General features: G+C 40.5%; 1 protein-coding gene across 2 annotated transcripts in view; it reads right to left on the bottom strand.

The window, feature by feature from the left end:
* WNK4 (WNK lysine deficient protein kinase 4) overlaps positions 1 to 22,257 on the bottom strand; it is a 120,678-nt gene that overhangs the window by 26,675 nt on the left and 71,746 nt on the right. For both annotated transcript variants that reach the window (XM_072111751.1, XM_072111749.1), the window contains exons 2-7: positions 21,732 to 21,904; positions 21,057 to 21,277; positions 20,392 to 20,549; positions 3,130 to 3,218; positions 1,316 to 1,535; positions 73 to 430 (exon numbers count right to left, since the gene is read on the bottom strand). In XM_072111751.1, coding sequence (XP_071967852.1) covers positions 73 to 430; positions 1,316 to 1,535; positions 3,130 to 3,218; positions 20,392 to 20,549; positions 21,057 to 21,277; positions 21,732 to 21,904 — 1,219 coding nt within the window. The remainder of the gene's footprint in view (positions 1 to 72; positions 431 to 1,315; positions 1,536 to 3,129; positions 3,219 to 20,391; positions 20,550 to 21,056; positions 21,278 to 21,731; positions 21,905 to 22,257) is intronic.

Genomic DNA, 22,257 nt, shown 5'->3' with positions numbered 1-22,257 from the left:
TTTTCCATTTCAACACTACACTAACACATATAAAAATATAAAATAATTGCATTAACCAAATGTATAGCTTACATGCAGCCGAGGAGTAGCAAGAATTTCTGTTGAAGTTGAATGGATGATGCTGATCTGCTTCTGGCTCCTCTGGTTCTGGCAGGAATGTCCCACTACTGACAGATTCAACAGAATCCGATGTTGGTTGGGATGTAGAACCAGATACCACATCGGGGGTAGTTATGGTGGTGGTGCTTTGAGGTCCTCTTAGCTGCTCAAGAAGCTTCAGAATGCTTTGCTGCTTCTCCTCCTCTTTCTTCTTCAGTTCCTCTTGAGCACGCCTCACCTTCTCTCGCTTGCGTTTAATGGCCAAAACGCGGTCTCGGATAGCTTTTGCTACAATTTTGTAGTCGGCTTCACAAACAAAGTTAAGGACCACCTAGGAGAGAAATAGATTTATGTATTAATTTTTAGCTACAATAACTTCTTATTTTTCAAGGAGTGAGATTTACTCTAGGTAATCCACCATAGATGGTAAGCTCTGGCGAGCAAGGACCTCACTTCTATTGTTCCATATGACTATGTTTGTACACTGTCTTATTTTATTTGTATATTTCCCCTATGATTTATAAAGCGCTACAAAATATATAAATAAAGACAAGATTATTATTGTTATCAACCATCAATATTTTATCCATACATCAGATTGTCTATGTTCCCATACACAAGAAAAAAGTTATCCAACCCAACCAAATTTAGTCCGACCATATATTATGTATAAAGGGGTGTTTGGACTCAAATCAAATAATGTCAGGGATACGGAGGATCAGGCAAGAAGAATTCTAACACTCCCCAACCATTTATACCTAGAGGAGATAAGATGCATTAAAAGCTTTATGGGGATTATGCTCCATATTTTCCTAAATCTGATTATATCTACAAGAATTTTTTTAGAAGATAGGAATCTGCTGTTGACTCTATAGGAGACAAAGCTTCATTGAACATGTAAAGGGGAGATAAGGAAGTAAAATGATATAGAAAAGAATCAATGCTATGAATCAATTGCCAAAGCCGAAACAATATATGAGATGTGGATTTAGAAAGTCATGACATGATCGGCAACCATTCTTCTAAACAATGGGTAGTTTGACGACGTCTAAGGGTGAGGCCTCATAGTAACTGATAACTTTTACATATAAATACTATCTAGTACATACAACCTGCATTTAAGAGGTGAAGGGTAATCATTCTATATGTTTAGAGGAGCTAAACGTATTTTCAATTTGCTTTTCTATATGATAATGTGGATTCGTTAGATTCTTACCATCTCCTGGGCCACCTCTTCAGCAATATCTTTGTATAGATCAAAGAGGAACTCAATAGCATTATTATCTTTGTATTTTCCATGCAGTTTTTTGGTGTCGTCCATTCTCAGCCAAAGCTTTAAGGCTGGTTTAACTCCATCGTCCTCCTCAGCCAGTTCAACATGGACTCCAGTGTCCTCCTGAAAGAAGGAGTGTTCTAGCAGGTCTTGGATGGTGTACCTGCCAAGGGGGAGACAATATCATTCATAATGTATTGTTAAATTACCAAACAAGAAAATGAAAAACTTGTCTTTATTAAATATTTATATCCCCTATAAAATACCAATTCTGGTGTATGTATTATGAGTGTTCAAATACAGCGGCAGCTGCGGTGTATCCCTTCTGAAGATTCATGAATAAGCTGAAAAAGAGGATTTATCATTCACTTGTCCAAGAAGATAGCTCATCCAGAGTCCGATGCTGTCTGCTATGATTGGACAGTGTTAGGCTACATTCACACGGCCCTTTATTCGGGGCGGACTAAGGCTGCCATGGGCCTTGGGTTGTATGAATATTATAGCCCCTACAAGTACGGAATTCACTTCCTACATATGGTACTAGAATCATCTTCTTGGAGAAGGGAGGATATGTCCCTTTTACCTGCTTTCAAAGATCCTGCAATGGCTCTTGTGTACAATACATGTTTATTGAGAGCAAGAACAGATGTGCAAGGATTTCATGGGTAAAGGTCCGTCTGAGTATAAAATTTGGTGGGTAGTTTGGTGGTTATGGGCCACTAGAAGGCTAAGGCCCAGGGCTACCGCCCCAATTCACTGCTGTGTGCGTTCACATGCACCGGATCCCCCAAAGGGAGGGGAGGTGAGAACTCCTTACCCCTCCCCTCTCCATTGAAAGACAAGTGGCCATGCCGCAAATCCACCAATATATAGGACATGTCCTATATTTTAAGGCATGTCCACCTGGCTCTGTATGCTCACTGCACAATGACCTGGTGCCATAGACCTCAATGGGGACTTCATTACAGTCAAGTGTCAAGAAACAACCCCCCCCAACTGGTAACACCCAGTTGTCAAATCTAGTTTTATTAATAGAAGCATAGCATAATGAGAATTATTTTATGGGGAACACAAGTCGATACTACATTATTATTTGTCTGGTTAATTGGGGTAACAAAGACTGTTTATAGGGGTTTTACACTATATAACAATGGATAGATGGATTATCAACATAAAATCGGTGGGGGGATCTGATCTAGTTTCAGAATCAACAAAGAAAATTTCTTTACAGTGGCTGAGCTGCAGTTACCCAGCCCTACCACTATACAGAGAACAATGCTGTTCTCCTGGTTCCATGTTAATTCCAGCACCTGAGACAACCAAATTCAACTGTTTGGTGACAGTATCTTGTGTCAGCCCCCAACCATATTTCTTAAAAGGACTTATCCTACCTATACATAGGTCATCAGTATATATGAGGTTGAAACACTCCTTTAAGCTGGCAGTACTCATTAGACAGCAGGTGTCAGCTCTAGTTCATTCCAATGACCCCATATAAAGATAAAAATCTGCATTTTATCTATATGACAGACATGTATTAAGATTAAGGATTACTGGTATACAATATTCCATTTACATCTGGGGATGGTTTGAGGTGACGCCAAAATTATTCACTGAGGCTCACACCAAAGTTGAACCTTTGATTGCATAAGGACAACTCCCTAATCTCCTCTCGGCACCTCTCCCCTAGGTCTGAGAGCAGCTATTGTCCTCAGATCAGGTCAGTGTAGTCACTCATCTTCTCCAGGAGATTTTACCTTTCATTCTTGTTCATGCGTATACAGCCCTCGATGATCTCCTTAAGCTCTGGGACTTTAACTTTATAGAAGCTGTCTGGCTTCATGCCCTGCAGACGATGAAAAGAAACATAATGTCAGGTCAGGAAGGTTTGGTCAAGCACCGTTCTGTATGGAGGGTCTAAAATAGTCACATCGTGACGGCCTGCAGACTGGGCACACAGAAGGAGGGTGACCAGAAAACGGCACCGATGCCAGGAGCTCAGGTCAAACACTACTTGTTCTCTTCTATATATATAACTAAAACACCAAATTTGAGGCACTAACACAGGGGTGTACATGTTCTTCAGCATGATCAACTCTCTTACCCACTGCTACTACTGCTACTCATATATTACCAGATATTCCATTATCCCAGTCTGATTATATAGTAACAATGTATATAACCCTAGACCACCAGGGGTATTATTTTATGGACTCTTGACATTAATGCTCTAATCCACCTGGCATGTTATCAATTATTACCTTAGATTACGGAAGGTACCATATCTATGTAGCAAGCTTGGTTCCGGTTACATATCTATGTAATAATCTTGTTAATGGTCCCGTATTTATATTTTAATTTTGGCTCTGGTACCATATCTATGTAGTATTCTTGCGTCTGATACCGTATCTATGTAGTTATCTTGGTTCTTGTAATGTACCTATGTAGTATTATTCATTCCCGTACTGTATCTTTGTAGCAATTCTGGTGGATTATGGGATTATTAACCCTTTCAATTTTGTTACCTTTTATGAGCCTAAATTACCTGGGAAGTTACTGTGTCTGTATAGTAAGCTTAGTTACGGTAAGATATAGTAATATATGGTAACATAGTAATCTTGTTTATGGTCCTCTATCTACGTAGCAAGCTTGGTTCTGGTACCATATCTATGTAGTATTCTTGGTTCTGGTACCATATCTATGTAGTTATCTTGGTCCTGGAACAGTATCTATGTAGTATTATTCTGGTACTGTATCTCTGTAGCAGTTTTGGTCCTGATACCATATTTATGTAGTTACCTTTGTTCCAGTACTGTATCTATGTAGTTAGATTTGGTTTGTTATTGTCCCCACATTAGTTATGTTATAACTTCTATGTCACGAGTTTTGATATATTACTGTTATTCACTAAACATTAAATCATCATTCTTGTACTGTCCCCATGTAATACTTTAGTTATGCTATAGTTACTTTGCAGCAAGGTTTGTTATATCACATATTTATGCACTAAATATGAGATCATCTAGACCAGTGGTGGCGAACCTACGGCACGGGTGCCAGAGGTGGCACTCAGAGCCCTTTCTGTGGGCCATCGCCCCGGAACACAAGACAGGACATATTTTAAAGTGATACTTACTTCGCTATTTGGTAATGTGGGAAGAGGGACAATGATTAGACAGGGCTGAATTATCTTTGGAGGACCTCCTGCTGGCCCCACAATTCTCTGTGTACAGAGGGACACTGGAAAGAAGCTAAAATGATGCAAATTTTCCATCTTCTCTTCAGGAGGCCAGTATGATTGAAAGTTGTTGAAAAACAGGGAGCAATAAGTTACTGCTTTAATTTTTGGTTGGCACCTCGCTATAAATAAGGGGGGCTTGGGGGTTGCAATTTGGGCACTCGGCCGCTGAAAGGTTCGCCATCACTGATCTAGACTGTTGGGGAAGCCACAATCTCTTTGCAGCCCAGAGCCCTATATGTATGTTTACCATGTAGTGTAGTAGTATAATATGGAAAACATATGTTACCAATCTATATATCTTGTATCTGACAGTGCTGTATGATGCAGATAAACCTTCATACATATCCGGCCGGTTCTCTATAAACACATTAATCCACTAAAGATTCACAGTCCCTGGAGACTGTCCTTATGAGCACCGTTCAGGGCTCTTAATCCTCTCCACCACAATTCCCTCAGCGTATTCCATATGAGACTCACATGGACCTGTTTTGTGTTCCACATGGCTAAATGTATATTATCAGCCCTGTAACCAAGACAACGCCGCGTCCACGTAGACGTATTCAGGAGCTGCGGAGTTTAGAGCAGGTTTATTGGCCTAATTAATTTAGTGCTGATGTGTTAAATACACAGACAAGCTCCAGGAGCGCTCAGCTCCTACGTAATGTATGGCAATTACAACGCAAACTGACGGGAGGAATCTTAAAGGGAATGCATCGTTAAAATACATTTTAATCCCTGTAGATCCATTATTTCTATCTAAGGGTTCTCATAGTAGCAGCTATTTATCTTCTGCATTGCTACAGGGTATGAATACAAGGACCAATTTGTTCCATTTACGACCTGTTATATTGACTACAGACGGTGTTGTTGTACTTTAGCAGCTTCCAGATTTTCAAAGATGATACGACGATGGTGGCCTTGTTATTGCTCTCTTTCTAAAGATGGGTAGCTTCACTGCGCATGCGTTCCATGTCAAGAGCATGTACAGAGGTGAACCGACCTAAGCTCCACTGTGGGCATTGATCATTTACCGACTCAAGTTGGTAAAGCTGAAGCACCTTTGCCTTTAATTATCTTCAGTAGGACTGACATTGGTGAGTAAAATGGGATTGGGCTAAATAAAAGGCATGCTAATAGTTTAGTGGTCCCAAATCATATAACAGGTTCCCTCTAAAGGAGCTTTCTGGTCCTCATTTTTCTGACACTTGGACCATTGGCCAGTCAGGTGTCCACAGCAGATACACAATGGAGGGACATGGAATCATATTGTTCCATTTACTTGGGAACATTTAACAGGACTTGTACCCCAGTTTTTTTTGGCATATAAGCCCTGAAATAATCACAATTACTAGTAAATCACCAGTAATTGCAATTATATCCTCAAGTGGGAATGGAGGGACGTGAAGGGTGGCATAGCCTGAAGCGGAGTGGGCTGGTGCAAGGTATTCCTGCCGTGCTCCTGGACACTAGTTATAGCCTGCTAACATTCAGGCTATAGCACAATTCTATAGTAGGTTCGCAGGAGGGGCAGGGACTTCATCATACCACAGCACACCTATCATAAATGTATGTTACCAGTTTCATAAGTGGGGCAGATATAAGAAAACTCCTTTAAGGCAGAAATTACAACTATGATATTATTACTGTGATGTTATTATCATCATAGGAGCAGAACTGTACAATGGAAATTGTAATACTGCTAGTAGCAGATCCAATATAGGATGGACAGACAGAGTCTGAAGGACGTGGTGTATGTCAAAATAGTGCAACCTAGAGGTGTATCCACCACAGATGTGACCATAGCCTAAGGGCTTCTGTGTATTGAGGCTTTAGGCTCTTGCATTGGATCTCAGAAGCCTCAGCTGATCGGGCTATATGTCATTATTGCTCATACGAAAATCATGGTGGACCTAATTTCACTCAATGAGGTTTAGAAGTGGATCCTTAAGACCTCATGCCTTCACTTAAAGTAAAAATACAATGGAAACAACACAAAAACATAGGGGGAGATTAATTTTATAGCGCCAGTCCTAACACTCTCCCCGCTGGTGGTCCAGCACCAATGTACACTAAGAGGCTTTGGCATCTTATGGGCGCAAATTCCATCACTTAGGTAAACTCTTTAGACCAGATCTGAAATGGTGGAGTTTGTTGTTGTAGTCCCAGCCTGCCCTGCTCCCCGTCCGGTCAAAAACCATTAGGAATCCCCCCCACAGAATCCTGATGTCCATTGCCCCCCATTAAGAAATCAAAACATCAGAAATTGTATAAAGGAAAAATAACTAAATGACTTATTCTCTAATGTTTCCCATGAAGTAAAACCTAAAAGTACGACCTGTCCCGGCCACAGGAGGATTAAGCAGGGGGGAACTTTCCAGCCTGCTAACGTGTTGCTAAGACACAAAAAATGGAAAATCACCACATTAGCAAAAAATAAAAGAAATTGCATCAGTAGCAATTGTAATAATAATATTTAAGGGGTTGGCCACTTTACCTTATGTTTTTTGTAATGTGTGCGTAGGTGTGGAGGGGCAGGATATTAGGTAAGTTACCAATACACCTCTATTAATAGTTCTGCTCTGCTTTCTTGATATGTAAATTGAAGTCTCTTTACCTCATGAGCCAGACATTTCAGTCCATAACATGGCCGCAGATAGATCTCTATCTGTCCATGAGCAATTGCCCTGTCAAAACCTTCAAGGACCTTCAAGTAACACATGGCTGCACTAAATGCAATACTTTTTATTGGATCAGTACTTACGAACTCATGAGCCCATATTTATCAAAAATGCAGTTTGCCTGTGAAGAGTGCAGCGCAGGGGCATAACAGGGGCCCTAGAGGTTTAGGGGGCCCTTATGGTGTCACTTTCCCATATGAGAAGACTATTACTATAAACCATACATTATAGTCGGGGGCCTGGCACAGACTTTGCACTGGGGCCCATCAGCTTCTAGTTAGGCCACTGGTGCAGAGTTCATGAATTCATGAATTATGACATCCGTTCTTCACGAATCTGGCACTCCCTGCACTGCTCCAACAGAGTGCACCAACTTTTTTTTGGCGCACCTTTAACATGGGGCGTGCAACATACTTCTGTTGGATGCTGAATGATAAATGAGTTGACTGTGCATCAGAACGCCCAATTCAATGGCGAATTTTGTGTTGCATGGGGAATAGGGGAATAGTCGCGGACACTTATGAGGATTTGTAAAATATAGATGCCAAACTGATGCAAATCATCGACGAAAAACTGAATAAAATGTTAGCTTTTCACAGCCGAGATTCTGGAGGTTTGTCTGCAGGTAACCTAACAAAAATTTCTTACTACCTCAATAATTTTAATATTTTTTGTAATCAAATAAACCACCAACTTTCCAGATAGCTTTACACGTCCTAATCCTCCTACACTAATAAAATATTTAGCGTGTCAATTTGAGCAAGTAACAAAGATTTCCGCCCAACTTCTTTGGCTCACTTGTCTGATTTATATACACCCATGGTAGTATGTGTTGCAGGAAAACTTAGATTGACAAGTCTCCAACTTCAAAGTCTTATCTTTAGGCAAATGCTAAGCCTTTTACGCAACATTAAATTGGAGTTCTTATAGAAAAATCAACTCTTAAATCAAAAAACAACACTGTCCTAAAAAGCCTTAAACCAACTTAATGTACAGGGCATAATATAAACAAGAATAGTCCTGAGGCGAGGGACAAGGGCTGACCTCTAAATTCTATGCACCTTACGTGGCCTCAGATCATTCGGAGAACAGCACAGCCAGTCCAGTCCCTGTAAACAATATTTTTTAGCTCTCTCTATGGTTTGTTTTCTCTGGCAACCTAAAGCTGAGGATGAATGTGCAGCTTGTGCTGCCTCGGTTAATAGAGTGGTTCATGGGTTTTGGAGCAGGAGATCATTGGTGAGTGGGAGGGAGTGTCAAGTGCTGCCTCCTTGTTGATGCAGGAAACCATAACAGAGACATCAGTCTACCTACGCCTAACAAAAGTAGTGGGGCTGATGCTACACGGATCAGCAACAGTAAATAAAAGAGCACATGCTGCAATATTCCTCATATATACTAAATGCATAAGACACATAACCAATAGATGCTTTTTGGATACATCTTGTCCAAACATTTCCCCACTTATGAAAGTATATCCTATTATATAGGAATATATCAATTATAAAGCAGAATTGTTCTCCGTAATTGGAGGTTGTCATGAATATGGTGTCAAATCTGGAAGTATTATGGTACAGAGCAGTAGGAGTAGCAGTAGAGCAGTTTCCCTATATGACCGGATGAAGAAATAGCTGTCAATCACTTATTACGACCGCCTACTGGACTCTAAAAGAATGAAATGTGTTTTACAGAGTCTAAAACCACAAAACTATACAATAGTCGACTCTGCTTTTCTTACTCTATACCAGTGATGGCTAACCTATGGCACTGGTGCCAGAGGTGGCGCTCAGAGCCCTTTCTGTGGGCACTCAGGCCATCACCAGAGAGGACTCCAGGTATCTTCCTGCAGCCCCAGACAGCCCAGGACTTGCTGTGCACAGAGCTATTTTAAAGTGACAGCTCTACCTGGGACTATTTTCTGCTTTATTGGTGTCCTCAGGTGCTGGTATAAATGAAAACTGTGACAGAGAAGGGAGTATAAATCACAAATTAAATTTCTGTGTTGGCACTTTGCGATAAATAAGCGGGTCTTTGTTGTAGTTTGGGCACTCTGCCTCTAAAAGGTTTGCCATCACTGCTCTATACCATGCTGTCTACAGTTTGGAGTTCATGTAAAACTTGGTTAGTAACCTTTCCAATAATATTTGTATTAATGTCATTTTTTTTTAAAGAGATGTCATAGCTATACACACAGATTAGGAGATGGGTGTCAGATCACCGGGGTCTGACCTTTGGTTCTAGGAATCTCATGTCATAAGTGCGACCAATGCTTTATTCACTTCTATGGGACTGCCAGTTATCTTCATAATATTTCCTATAGAAGTGTATCCAACTCTTATTCCCAGACCCTATTTAAAAACATCTCATTAATTAAGCCAGTTCCCTACACTGTATTGAAGAGATGCAACCACATTGAAACAGCGCTGTCTACAGTTGGGAATCTGTTCCTTATGGAATAGATATACTGGTTTGCATTTAATTCCGCATCATGTCGTTAGACTTCCTGAAAGTCACGCTGGATGTTAAGGGGACTGCCTTATAAGGTAGCTAAAGATGCAATGTTTTCCTTTTCCCATCCAGGAAAATGTAATTACATATTTCCCAGAATCCCCTAGTGGAGCATCAATGGCTCTAAGCAACTACACCTATAAAGTGGCCTTACTTGGCAAAGCAAGTATTTCTGTATAGAGTTGGGGTTGTGCATGTGCACCATAGTTTTTCTATTCATTGTATTTCTAGGTGTTCCAGCTGAACTTCTATTCTGTGTGCTTTGGAACAGTGATTTCTGGAGCAACCCTTTAAATGGTAAATATAACTCTTATCTTCACTATAAAGTTGGGCCTTCCATCCAAGACCCAAATATGATCACTTTCCATAGAAAAAGAAAAATAGTTTCAATATGTTTCTTAGGCTTTGCAACTAGGAATAAAGCATTAGCCAAACAGTAACACAAATCCTTACAGATATCTGTCCTTATGTTGTACGTTGTAAATAAGTGACAACATCCAGTTTGTAATCCACATTAACATCATCAATACAAATCCCAGATAGAAAATAATAATATATGTCGGCCATAAAAATTCACGCTTTTTAGGGAAAACCTCTCCACGTTAACTTCAGTTTGTTGTCAACCAGAAGATATAAATTCCTGCATGTTTCGGCAAGTCTTTAGGGTTCAGCACTTCTTGGAATAAAATTGTACTGATCTCAATGACGTGATTAGAAGATCTTAAGAACAAAATGTAATAATTATAATCGTTGAATGTATTTTGCTTCTTGAGCCTAGAAATCCATTGTGATTAATGGTGAGAGTAATTGCATATCTTCTAGGCAGTTCTTATAATATTTATCTGAGAAATGGCACTTTACGTTTCCTTTGGATCACTGACATATTAACCCCTTGTACATACGTTTTTTAATTTCTCGGATTTTAAAAATTGCTGTTAATTATGATCTTATTTGACCCCTTAGAACTCATCTTCCTGTGCCGGAAATGGGGCACATTTACTAACAACAGTGCAGTGTGTACTATGTGCAGTTTGCCTATGTGCAGTGCAGGGGGCGGCAGCTTCAGGATTTCTAGCGTACGTACTTCATGAATCTGGTGCCCCGACAAAGTGCACCACTTTTTTTGGCGCACCTTTAACATTTGGCATATGACAAAATATTGTCGGACTTTGCATGATAAATCTGGTGAATGGTCCGACTGAGCACCGGAACGCCCCACTAATTTGTGTTGCATGATTCCTAGTGCAGCCGCACCACAAAAGGGTCACAAAAATGTGGTGCAGGCACTTCTTAAATACCTGTGCAAACAGTTTACACTAAAAAGAACATGCGAAGTCCGAAAGGGAAATGGGCGCACGACTCTTAGTAAATTTGCCCCTTTGACTTTTTGCTGAATCTGATGTTTTTGTAGGTAATGTTTAGTTGATTCAGTTCCAACTTTCTTTCCATTTCTTGCAAGTCTGTGATAAATGACCGCAATTTCTGAATGTTCGGCAAAAAAAAAAATTGAAATATATGTGGTTGGATATTGCAAAACCTGCAAGCGTCCACAGCTGTGGCCATAGAGAGTGCTGTCTCCAGGTGTGCGGAGCACTAGGGACTAATTATAATCTGATAAAATGGAGAAGGCCGGTTCTGTTCCGAGCTCTCTCTCCGTCTTTGCCTATATGGTCTATTTATAAATGTTTATCATGAAAACCTGCTTTCCTGCACTGAACTTTCCAAACCTTGTCGGGCCTTTTCCTGTAAACACAACATTCCAAATCCGAGTCCTCTGCCTGCGCTCAGAGCTCCCTACAGCTTCAAAGACCTTCCACACTATTTACCAGCAACCTAAACCTGATGAGGAAGGCTGGAAACCAGGGCTCCAACCAGACTCCGTACATCTCTTCTTCTCCTCAGATAGAAAATTAGTGTGAAAAGTGGAAACGACATTATCACAGTGTGATATCAGACTGCTAGGACTGCAATCATCAGGCGGCTGAATCTATCTTATACTCACAAGTGTAATATGAAGATTTTTGCATCAGCAAAGATGCGACCAAGACTGTAAGCATTCAGAAAATATAGCTTATGATGGTAGTACATAGGGCAGTTCTTGGGTGCTGGGTTAGAAACTCAGGGTGCAATGATGTGAGAAATATGCAGTCTGGTATAAAATGTATGGTTAAAGGGTTTGGCCACTAATAAGGGTAAGTAGAACTCATGGTAATTGTTCTCTTCTGTCCATAGCGACCACTGGTCCCATTCTCCTAATGTAATCAGGACTGGAGACGTCCTGTGGCTTCCTATTCCTGCAGACTTCCAAGTCCTCCTGATAATCAGTCAGGTGACAGAGGAGAAAGTTTACCAAGGTAAAGGGGTTCTCAGGAGGTGGAAAAACATGTCTTCCAAAAACAGCACCACACCTGACCATGGTTACTGCCAGTACTGCAGCTCAGCTGTATAGAAATGAATGGAGCTTTGTTGCAATACCACACACTACCCATGGTCAGGTAAGGCGCTGTTTTTCGAAGACTGTAGCCATGTTTTTCCACCTCCGGAGAACCCCTTTAAGTAAAATATGGGAAACCCTATTAGGTTATTGTCCTTACCCCCGTAAACTTTCTTATTAGTGGCCAACTCCTTTAAATCAAATACATTATAGTTATTTTTTAAAAATAATACGGTACCATGTGTTAAGGTAAAGGAGTTAAAGGAAATCTACCACTAAGGATGTATGATTGTAAAGCAAGCACACTTACATTCTGGTGTGTGCTCCTATGGCAGAATTTGCCTAATGCATGTTTTTTTTTTCTTTAAAAGGCTTTAAAATGTATGCAAATTAGCCCTAGGGGCTCTGGGCTCGATTAACATATATGGAGCCTGGAGCCCCTCAGGCTCGTTTGTATAATTTTTTGAGCTTTTATTTGTCAAAACAAGGGCATAGGAAGCTAAAAGAGGAGCCAGAGGGGACACACACCAGTATGTCAGTGTGCTTGGTTTACAATTCTTCATCCTGGTGGTAGATTTCCTTTAAAGGGGATTTCTCCAAGCTAAAAATATGCATACCATATCCATCAAATAGGACTTCAGTAGTGGCGTCAAAAACCCAGCAAGCCCGTAAATCAGCTATTTTCAGAGCGCGCAATAGAAAGTAAATGGCGCCATTCTCGCTGTGGTGTCCAGCTTACTAACGATGTAATCAATCATTTGAATTGGTGCTAAGTTGCACTGACTTAGCTCCGCCACTACACAGAGATTGGCACTTTATGCCTCCTTCGTTATGTGCTCAGTGCTGATTTTAGGGTGCTGGGTGTTGGACCCCACAAACCTGATATTGAGGATCTAAACCTAAACAGTCAGAAACCTTATGTGACACTACACCTCGCAACGTACAGTAGCTGTAGCTTTTCAACACCCACTGGTAACAGGTAATCATGGGAATGTACCAAAACTTGGAATGTGGCCCAATTCTGTCATGATCACCTTTTAGAGCTATTTTAAAAGTAGAAAACGTAATGATATGATTTTTATTTCACTATAGTTAAATATTTATGTCACTATAGTGGGATTACACATATAGTGGGGTGACAGCCCACCATGTAGACTGTAGCAGTGGAAACATATAATTATTATTATTATTACGTCATCACGAAGATATGATAAACAAATGATGTCACAGTATGTGTGTAATGTTGTGATGTCACAGCATTGAAACCAAACCATTTCTCTTCTAATACACTGTCATTTACTCTTTTATGTCCACTAGGTGGCGCTGTTTTATTGGTTTGAAATCACATTAGTAAACAATCAATAATGTCTGCCACATATAAGGCTGTCCTAAAATGACCATAAGTAATACTACAGAAAAAAAGGGAAAATATAGAACAGACCCTTTCCGTGGCTGATAGCACAATGTCCTGGATAATGGATCTTTTTTCAATCTAAGTTGCCATAATTTCTTGTTTTGTATCCTAATTAGAGATTAAAACTCTGGAGATTAAAAGATTATATAAAGACTGCTCGGAAAGTTTTTCTTTTTTACCCTTGGCTTTAAATGACGCCTTGCATAAGACAAGCGCGCTGCCCACGAATCTGTGTACATATTCTTTGGAAACACAGAATTAGGGCTTACCAATAACATGAGCCGCACTACAGAGTATTTTCTGTATCGGTGCCAATTCTCGGAGCAATTAGCATTAGACTGGTCTTCACCGCTCTCAGGGCAGTACCAGGCAGACACACACATCCGCATTTCAGCCGTACTGCAGGCTATTAAGCTGATTACATCAAAATATATAGGCTTGAAGTTTCCATTCCATTAATAAGTAATTACAGTCTGGCCTGGGGGCTATGTTGTTTTGGAAAGGATTGGAAGTAGAAGAACTTGGTGTTTGCAACAGAAACCCCTTCAATGCCAGGCTGGGAAAGGAGCTTAAATACTTGAGCTCTGCTTATACAATATATAGCTGTATGATATGTGTGATAGTTATATATATCATAGATCTCACCATCTCCTATGCTGCTATATGGTTTCAGTATTCATTGGGAATGTCCCTTTAACTTCGACCTTTAATGACAAGTAACCTTACATCCCTTATTGCTCCTTTGCTGCGTAAAGGTCACTTTAGTTCTATTGGTTCTGATACCAGATTCTTGAACCAGTAAACTAAAAAAATATATACTTGAGTATAAGCCTAGTTTGTCAGCACAAAAAAATGTGCTGAAAACCCAAACTCGGCTTACACTCGAGTAAAAAAAAATATATCAAAACTCACCTTTCTGGCTTCCCCCGCTGCTGGCTATGTACTGGGGCAGGGGGCTAGCTATATACTGGGGCAGGGGGCTGGCTATATACTGGGGGATATGGGCTGGCAGGCTATATACTGGGGGGCAGGTGCTGGCTATATACTAAGGTTTTTGTGGTAAAATTAGGGGCCTCGGCTTATAATTGTGTCGGCTTATACTCAAGTATATACGGTAGATTGAACCTGACAATCTGTGGTCTTCTTTTAGAAGTGGACAACTGGGGAGGTTTCTGTATACAATATCCTATAGGTCTCTAAACTAAAATGGAACACGCCTTCAAATTTGATGTTCTCCTAAAATGCAGGTTGATAAGAATCTGTGTTGGAGAGACTGTCATCTGCTCTCCATGTTGTGTAATCAGATCCCAGCATGGTCTCATACATTGATTTATGCAAGGTTAATAGAATCAGGCTGTGTGTAATCACATAATAGTCCGTGCTGCATCTGGCTTGGGCTGAATTCTGCAGGAAAAGCTCTGCTCCGGCAATCAGACTCATGCGTCCTGATTGTAAGGAAGACATCTCATGCTCTAAACATAGATCAATACAAGTATGGAACTGGAGGACCGGAGGGGGTCAGGGCCTTTGGCACAATATATAATGTGATTACAGGGGTTAACAGAGGGTTAAAAGTTTCTGGAAGTTACTTTAATTGTAGTAAGTTATGTAAGTAGAATATATTCATCATTTCAGCGTAACTGTAAAGCTATAGTGATTTGACCAAATTATTATATGTGATTCCCCTTTGAAAGCAAACAGAATGATGCCTTCTTTGTGCTGCTCATCCTTAACTTTCCAAAGTTATGGCATTTTCTGTTCTGAAAGTGTTTGCCGAAAATCTTTCACACCAGAGGTGAAGTGGGAGACTTATTTCTTTTTGTCTATGCCCTCATGCTGAGGCCAGTTAGCTTGCCCACAGATCCCATGATGCCTTGGGTTCTCTCTCAAAATTTAGTTTCCCACAGGTAAATCCACTGAGCCCTGCACAGTGCACATGCAGGATGTATATGGTGACCAGACTGGCAGCTTCCATCACATGGAGGAGCAGGGAACATGTAATAAGTGGTAGAAATCATTAGTACACCATTTACATGCAGTCTATAGCCTTGCAGAGAGCTGATACTGACGATGACACGGTGGGGGAATTGAGCAGCGAGAAGAGCAGAGACAGACAGATAAAGTTCTGTAGAATCACAGACTGCGATGGAGGGACTGATAGGGCACAGGGGAGATCATGTACCTCACTATTCTGTGCAGGAGACATCTGCATTCACTGTTCTGCCCACTTCCAGCTCTACTACATACACTGTCACATGACCTCCTCCCCTGTGAGCAGGAAGCGACAGCTCCTCCCCTCCCATCAAACTGACCAGAAACAAAGTGTAAACAAAATACGGATTTGTAGGGCTTATCAGCACATAAAGAGGAAGCAGCCATTGCAGCAATGAGGTAATCTGAGTGCTATAGCAAGGAAACTACTGAATATAGGTAACAAAGATAATAGGCAAAGTTTTTTTTACATCCCAAGAGCTATTAATTTGTGAAAAAAAAACCTTTACAGTTACTCTTTAAACTCCTTTTTAAAAATCTTGCCATTAAATGGGTCTTTCAAAGAGGACAACATTTCAAAACTCAATTTTTGTTAAGAGGGAAATTTTAAGGGTCTAACTTCTGGGACCCCGACTGCTTCTGAAAATGGCGCAATTTTGCACCTTTTCTTGATTGACAAGATTGAACAGCACATCCCACCTTTGCAGCTACAAGGCTATTAATAGAGAATGTGTATGACTGCCCGAATCTTCAACTGAGAATTGAAACCAAGGAACTAAATGACAGGTTGTAAATTGAATAGGACATCTTCTCATAATGACCATTAAAACACTTTAATTTGGACATTTATGTGTGAAATGAAAGGTGTTAATTTGGTCCAAAACCCACTAAGGAAGGGGCCTTCTCCTAATATTTAAGCAACCTAAAGATGCCAATACACCTGTGGGCTCTTTCACATTGGCTTTGTTTTTCGTGCCCATGGTTCGGTGATTTCCACGGACGCCTCTCAAATGGGTGTTTTCTAATTGGCTTGTATTTTCACTGATCTGTTATCCATGAAAAAATTATGAAAATTTTCACTGATGTGGATCATGGAAGGCAATAGAAGTCTATGGATCTGCAAAAATAATCTAATAAAAAAGTTTTTTTTCACTGATGAGGCTGAAAAACCAGGTCTGCAGTTTTCAAAACAATGTTGAGCTTTTTTTTTGCGGACATGGAGACAAAACTGATGCATCATGGAGACATAACAGAGAAACAACGGAGACAATCATGGACGAATGGGCAGAGGAAGCTGAACACACACGACAATGTGAAAGAACCCTTAAACTGCTGTTCAGTGATTGTCCGCCTGCTATTCTTTGAACTCCCCTATTCAAAGTCCTGAGTGTGCATGTGCTCTGAACACAAAGAGGGAAATAAGAGACCTCTAGTAGTAGTTTATTTCCTACAAGAACAAATAATCGGGCATGTTGAAATCCAATTCTTCTTTACACCTCTTTCATTAGTGTACACATTATTGACATAGTTAGCCATACTCCACCAATACCTACTCCACCAATACACATGCACCCTCAGCTCAGCTGAGTAGTACATGAGTGTCAAATGGTAACAGGGGAAACAAATGGACTTGGTGGTTAAAACCCAAATGCCTTATCTCCACCAACATCAACCATCAAGGTAGAGGCAGGAGCCACCGTAGACATTTTAAATATAAAAGTTAATGGGGCTCATTTACTAAGGGTCCTAACGCCGCACTTTCGTCAGGTTTCCCAAATATTTCCATTTTGAGCGGAATTGACCCGGGATTTTGGCGCATGCGATCAGATTGTGGCGCATCGGTGCCGGCTTGCACACGACAGAAATCGGGGGGGGGGGGGGGGGAGGCCTGGCCGTCGGACAACCTGTCTGATTCGGACAAAACGCGGAATTAATAAAAGGTTTTGTGTCGCAAGATCAAGCACTCACATGCACCAGGAAGAAGCAGGTGAACTCCGGCGGACCTCAGCGCAGCAGTGACACAGGAAGGAACTCGGACGCACGATCTTAGTGAATTGCGCCAGACCAGAATCCACGTCGGAACAACACACCGCGGGATCGCGACAGGACAGGGTAAGTAAATCTGTGTCCCAATGCGTCCCACATCTAATAGATAAGCCCCTTACATTAGCAATACCCTAATCTGCTGTTCTATATGATTCTAATGCACTGTAACCCAAATTAACTAAAAATACACCACTCCCAGAATGCAAATTCACTTTGGTCCTTAACATCACATCTTAACTGAATCTCTTGAAATGTAACACGGTTACTTTATTCGACTTTCTATTTTATCTGTGAAAATCTACCTTGACTTATTGACTCCATTCCTGTGGTACAGCCGGTGAGCATCTCACTAGTTATCTCTTACTTTTCAATCTCATACTGATTGACATGAAGCAGCCATCCTAGTGTCCAAGAACATACTGCAGCACAGCGTGGAGGGAACAAACCTTTCTTTCTCCCCTTATCGGAAATTCTTATCAAGTCATTACGACAGAGGCGCATTTTCCATTAGTTTCCAGAACACTCACGCCGCCCTGGAAATGATGGTCACATAATGACACTGAGGTCCACAATAACAATGAACTTATCATGTACCTGCCAGTTTTTATGTATCTGAAGGTAAATCATTTAATGTATCTCATGTTACGCTTGAAAATTTCTCCCGACAGTCCAAGTATACAAAGCAACGGCCATTACCATTTCACCACAGGACGGCTCTTACATAACAACATTCCCAGGCATGTAATCAAATATATAAAACACAGTTTCTATAATACTAACAATATGTATTTATAATGTTCGTACATCCTCCATTTGCCTGACACATTCTGTACATGCAAATTACGTAGATATTCCGCAGATGTGGTATAAATATACTACTCTAGATATAACACAGTAAAAACATTTAAAAAGTTCCCTTACCTTAAAGGGAACCTCTCAGGGCAATCTGGGACACTAAACCACTCACAGGTCCCTATGGAACTGGTATTGAGTATTCAAAATCGCCTTAACTTATCTCTGTCCAACAAACACTTACCTAGAGTCCGATTAGTCCCATTTCACCCATCTCCGGTGTTCCGGAGTATAATACACTTATACACACTTATATACACTTCCGGAGTATAATACACTTTGGATTCATTGCGCATGCACTGGACCTACATGTATGCACATGAAGCTAGGTTGTACCACGCCAGCATTACATGACTATGCAGGTCCTGAAAGCTGCGGACCCAGGTAAGTGCAGACCATAAGGACCTGTGGCTTGTTAGGTGTCCAAAATCGATAGGTTCCATTTAATACCCAGTGTTATGTAGTTGTACCCTAAATAGTTTTCATTCTAAATTTCTCTCCCAATGTACTTTCCACAACTATCTACAAACCCTTATAGTCCTAAGGTTTATACTTATAATTGCCTAACAATGAGCAGCATCAGATTCATCTCTAATACTCCTCATACCTGCAAGGTGATTCAGTCAGGTGTGCATGGCCCAGGTAGTTTAGGACTCAATCAAGTAAATATGTTTTGTGCTTCCCCCCAGGGACACTTACTTATAGATCCAGGCACCATGATTGTGGTAATCTTTTTTATATTTGTTAACCATTGCCTCTTTCTAAACTCAACTTTTACAATTATGCTAATGAGCCAGAATGGCTATGGGGGCATTGCTGGAGAACTTGATTCACAGGCTGTTTGCTACACTGTGCAGGAGCACCTCCCCCTACCACTGTGTGCTGAAACTTCCTTTTCCTTACATCAAGCAGAAGGAGGAGGGGGGTATTGAGGGAACAGGGGGAAGGGTGAGACAGTGGAACAGCCTGTGAAGCTAGAGCACAGGAGGGCTATGGTAACACCCAGAGCCTTTCTGGCTAAATAGCATAATTGTAAAAGTTAACTTTTGAAGGAAGTAGGCCATGGATAACAAATATCAGAAGATTACCTCGGCCACGGTGCTTGGATCTATGAGTACGTGTCCCTTGCTAGATTTTGAGGGTAGAATTACTTTAAAGATAGACCATATATTTAGGATATTCTCTCGTTTTATTGTTCAATGTGAAACTATATATACATATACAACCCATGGAAAAGTGGGGCAAATATCTAAAGTTCCAGCACAAGCCGACTGGGACATTACAGCACTGCATGTTGCACGTCTTTATCCGGCAAAGTCTACTCTGACATTTTGCTAGGGACATTACATAGTAATGTTGCTAAAGCTTCCAGGTGTTGAGATTTCATCTAATGATAACTGCAGGCAACATACAAAATACTTGAAATATCGCATTTCAAAGATGATTATTGTTAATACCTGAATGGTATTTTGGTGGAGGAACTGGATATGTTGGTTAACCTTCCATCACAATGTAGTGCAATTTGGTGCACCTATTTTGATCATGAAGTGGTCTGCATATGATTTTGCCTGAACAGGGTCATCTACAAAGATTTACACCACACCTATAGATAAGTCTAGTAGCTGAACATACTTTGACTTGTGCTATTTGTGAATATTTTATGGATATGGTTTATGTAATAACACTATTATTACATATTGAGTTTCCTCAATATGTATTTTATTGAAACATCTTTTACACCGTCTTTCCAAACTATTTATAATCTGTAATGAACTGTAATTTGGCCTCATGGATTACCATGTTTAAGAGCAGCTCAGTGTGAATCTCAAGTTACATCTGGGTGTGGATACTTACTGAGGTCACCTTGCGGTAGATCTGTGCAGCATTCTGGCATTCAGAATAGGGATATTCAGAGGTGGCCATCTCCAGCATACACATCCCAAAGGCATAGACATCAACGGCTTCATCATACTTCTCCTCATACATCTCCGGCGCCATAAACTCTGGCGTACCTGAAGATATGAAACATGATGTCACCATCATCTCACTGTTCTAGGACAAACTCTTATAGCAAATAATCGTTTTTGATGATGCCACGTGGATTTAAAGCTGATATGATGTTTTGCTAACATGACACATGACAAGCCCGGACTGGCAATCTGGGAGTGAAGACTTTTGCCATAGGGGATGAAAAGTTCTCAACCATACATACTAGAATTCTGGTCTCAAAAAGTTGAAAAAATTGGATTGTTGGAACCTAATGGGCTTGTTTTATATAACTGTGTGTGAATGTGCATTTTTAAGGCCACTATATATTGGACAAGTGGGTAGGGAAGTTGGCATGGTTAGCTGGTCAAACCGATGGACCCCCGATTTAAGCTTTAAAAAGTTATAAAATTTGTCAAAATTTCACTCAGTTGATCAGGCACAGAAAGTGAGTGAGATTTCGTTGTGCCTGCAATTTACTAGAAATCAGAGTTAGTAAAAAATTATTCATGTTGTATATATGTAGTAATTACCTATTACACTCTTCGCAAAAGAGGCACTTTTTAACGTTGCAAGTCCCAGGTCCCCAATTTTCACAAAGCCTGTGGGTCCCGTGATGAAGATGTTGTCACATTTAAGATCTCGATGAATGATAGGAGGACACCGAGTGTGGAGAAAGTGTAGGCCTTTCAGAATTTGACGGCTCCATCTTTGTAAAACCTTCAGCTTCATCTCTTTGAATCTCTTCAAGTAGCTAAAATATTAAAATAAGGCAACTTTTTAACGATTTAGAGATAAGCAGAAAAATAAGTAATGGAAGATTACAAAGAGGGTGAGTAGACTTCAGAAGCCCATTGGACTACTCTAGCTACTAGTTTACTGTAGGGTTGTATGTTTCATATTTTGCTTCATATTATACTAGTATAGTATACTATACTAATTGTTTAAGCTTTTCTAGGGTGATCATGATTGGCTCCTTACATACAACATGAAATGTACAAGTTATTCATGTATGACCATGGACATGGACAAGGCTCAGCTGCAGCACTGGCCATTGGCACGCATGTTTGGATATGGCAGCTCCAGTACTCAAATAAAAAAGACCTGAGCTAGACCAAGCTGCTGCAGCTTTGTTCTTCTGATTGTTTAGAACTCTACTAATCAGACATTAATGACATAACCTAAAGAATATGTAAATCTGTACTTACGTCTTAAGAGTCCCCGAAGTCATGAGCTCGGTAACTAGGACTATACATATCTGCCCCTTTACGATGGACTTCCAAGAGTCGTAAAAACGGACAATGTTTGGATGTTGTAGACCTTTCAGCATCTCCACTTCTTCACTAAACCTCTGGCGCTCGGCTTTCGTCAGTTTTCTGGTCTGTAGAAAAAGAACACAAATAAGGCAAAAGTCAGTAAAGTAGTTCACATGAATGTATGAACTCATAAGACTTGTAATAAGACTTATAATAATGTTAAGTCACAGGACAGTGTCATATTCAGATTTTATGCAATAACAGTAACCACATAGAAACCTGTACACCAGCAGTCATTGTTGTATCATTATAGCTTATGGGGTATTAAAGAGAAGCTGTCAGCATGAAAATGCAGTACTTGACTGCCATCTTGTCATAGAGCAGGAGGAGCTGAGCAGATTGCTCTATAGATTTATGGGACAAGATTCAGGAGGACACATTTAAATGGGTTGTACCAAGTAGTATTGTTATCCCTTAT

Source organism: Engystomops pustulosus, chromosome 6, assembly GCF_040894005.1.
Source record: "Engystomops pustulosus chromosome 6, aEngPut4.maternal, whole genome shotgun sequence".
Lineage (NCBI taxonomy): Eukaryota > Metazoa > Chordata > Amphibia > Anura > Leptodactylidae > Engystomops > Engystomops pustulosus.
The sequence above is the reverse complement of the archived record's forward strand: the minus strand, read 5'-3'. Positions and strand labels throughout refer to the sequence as shown.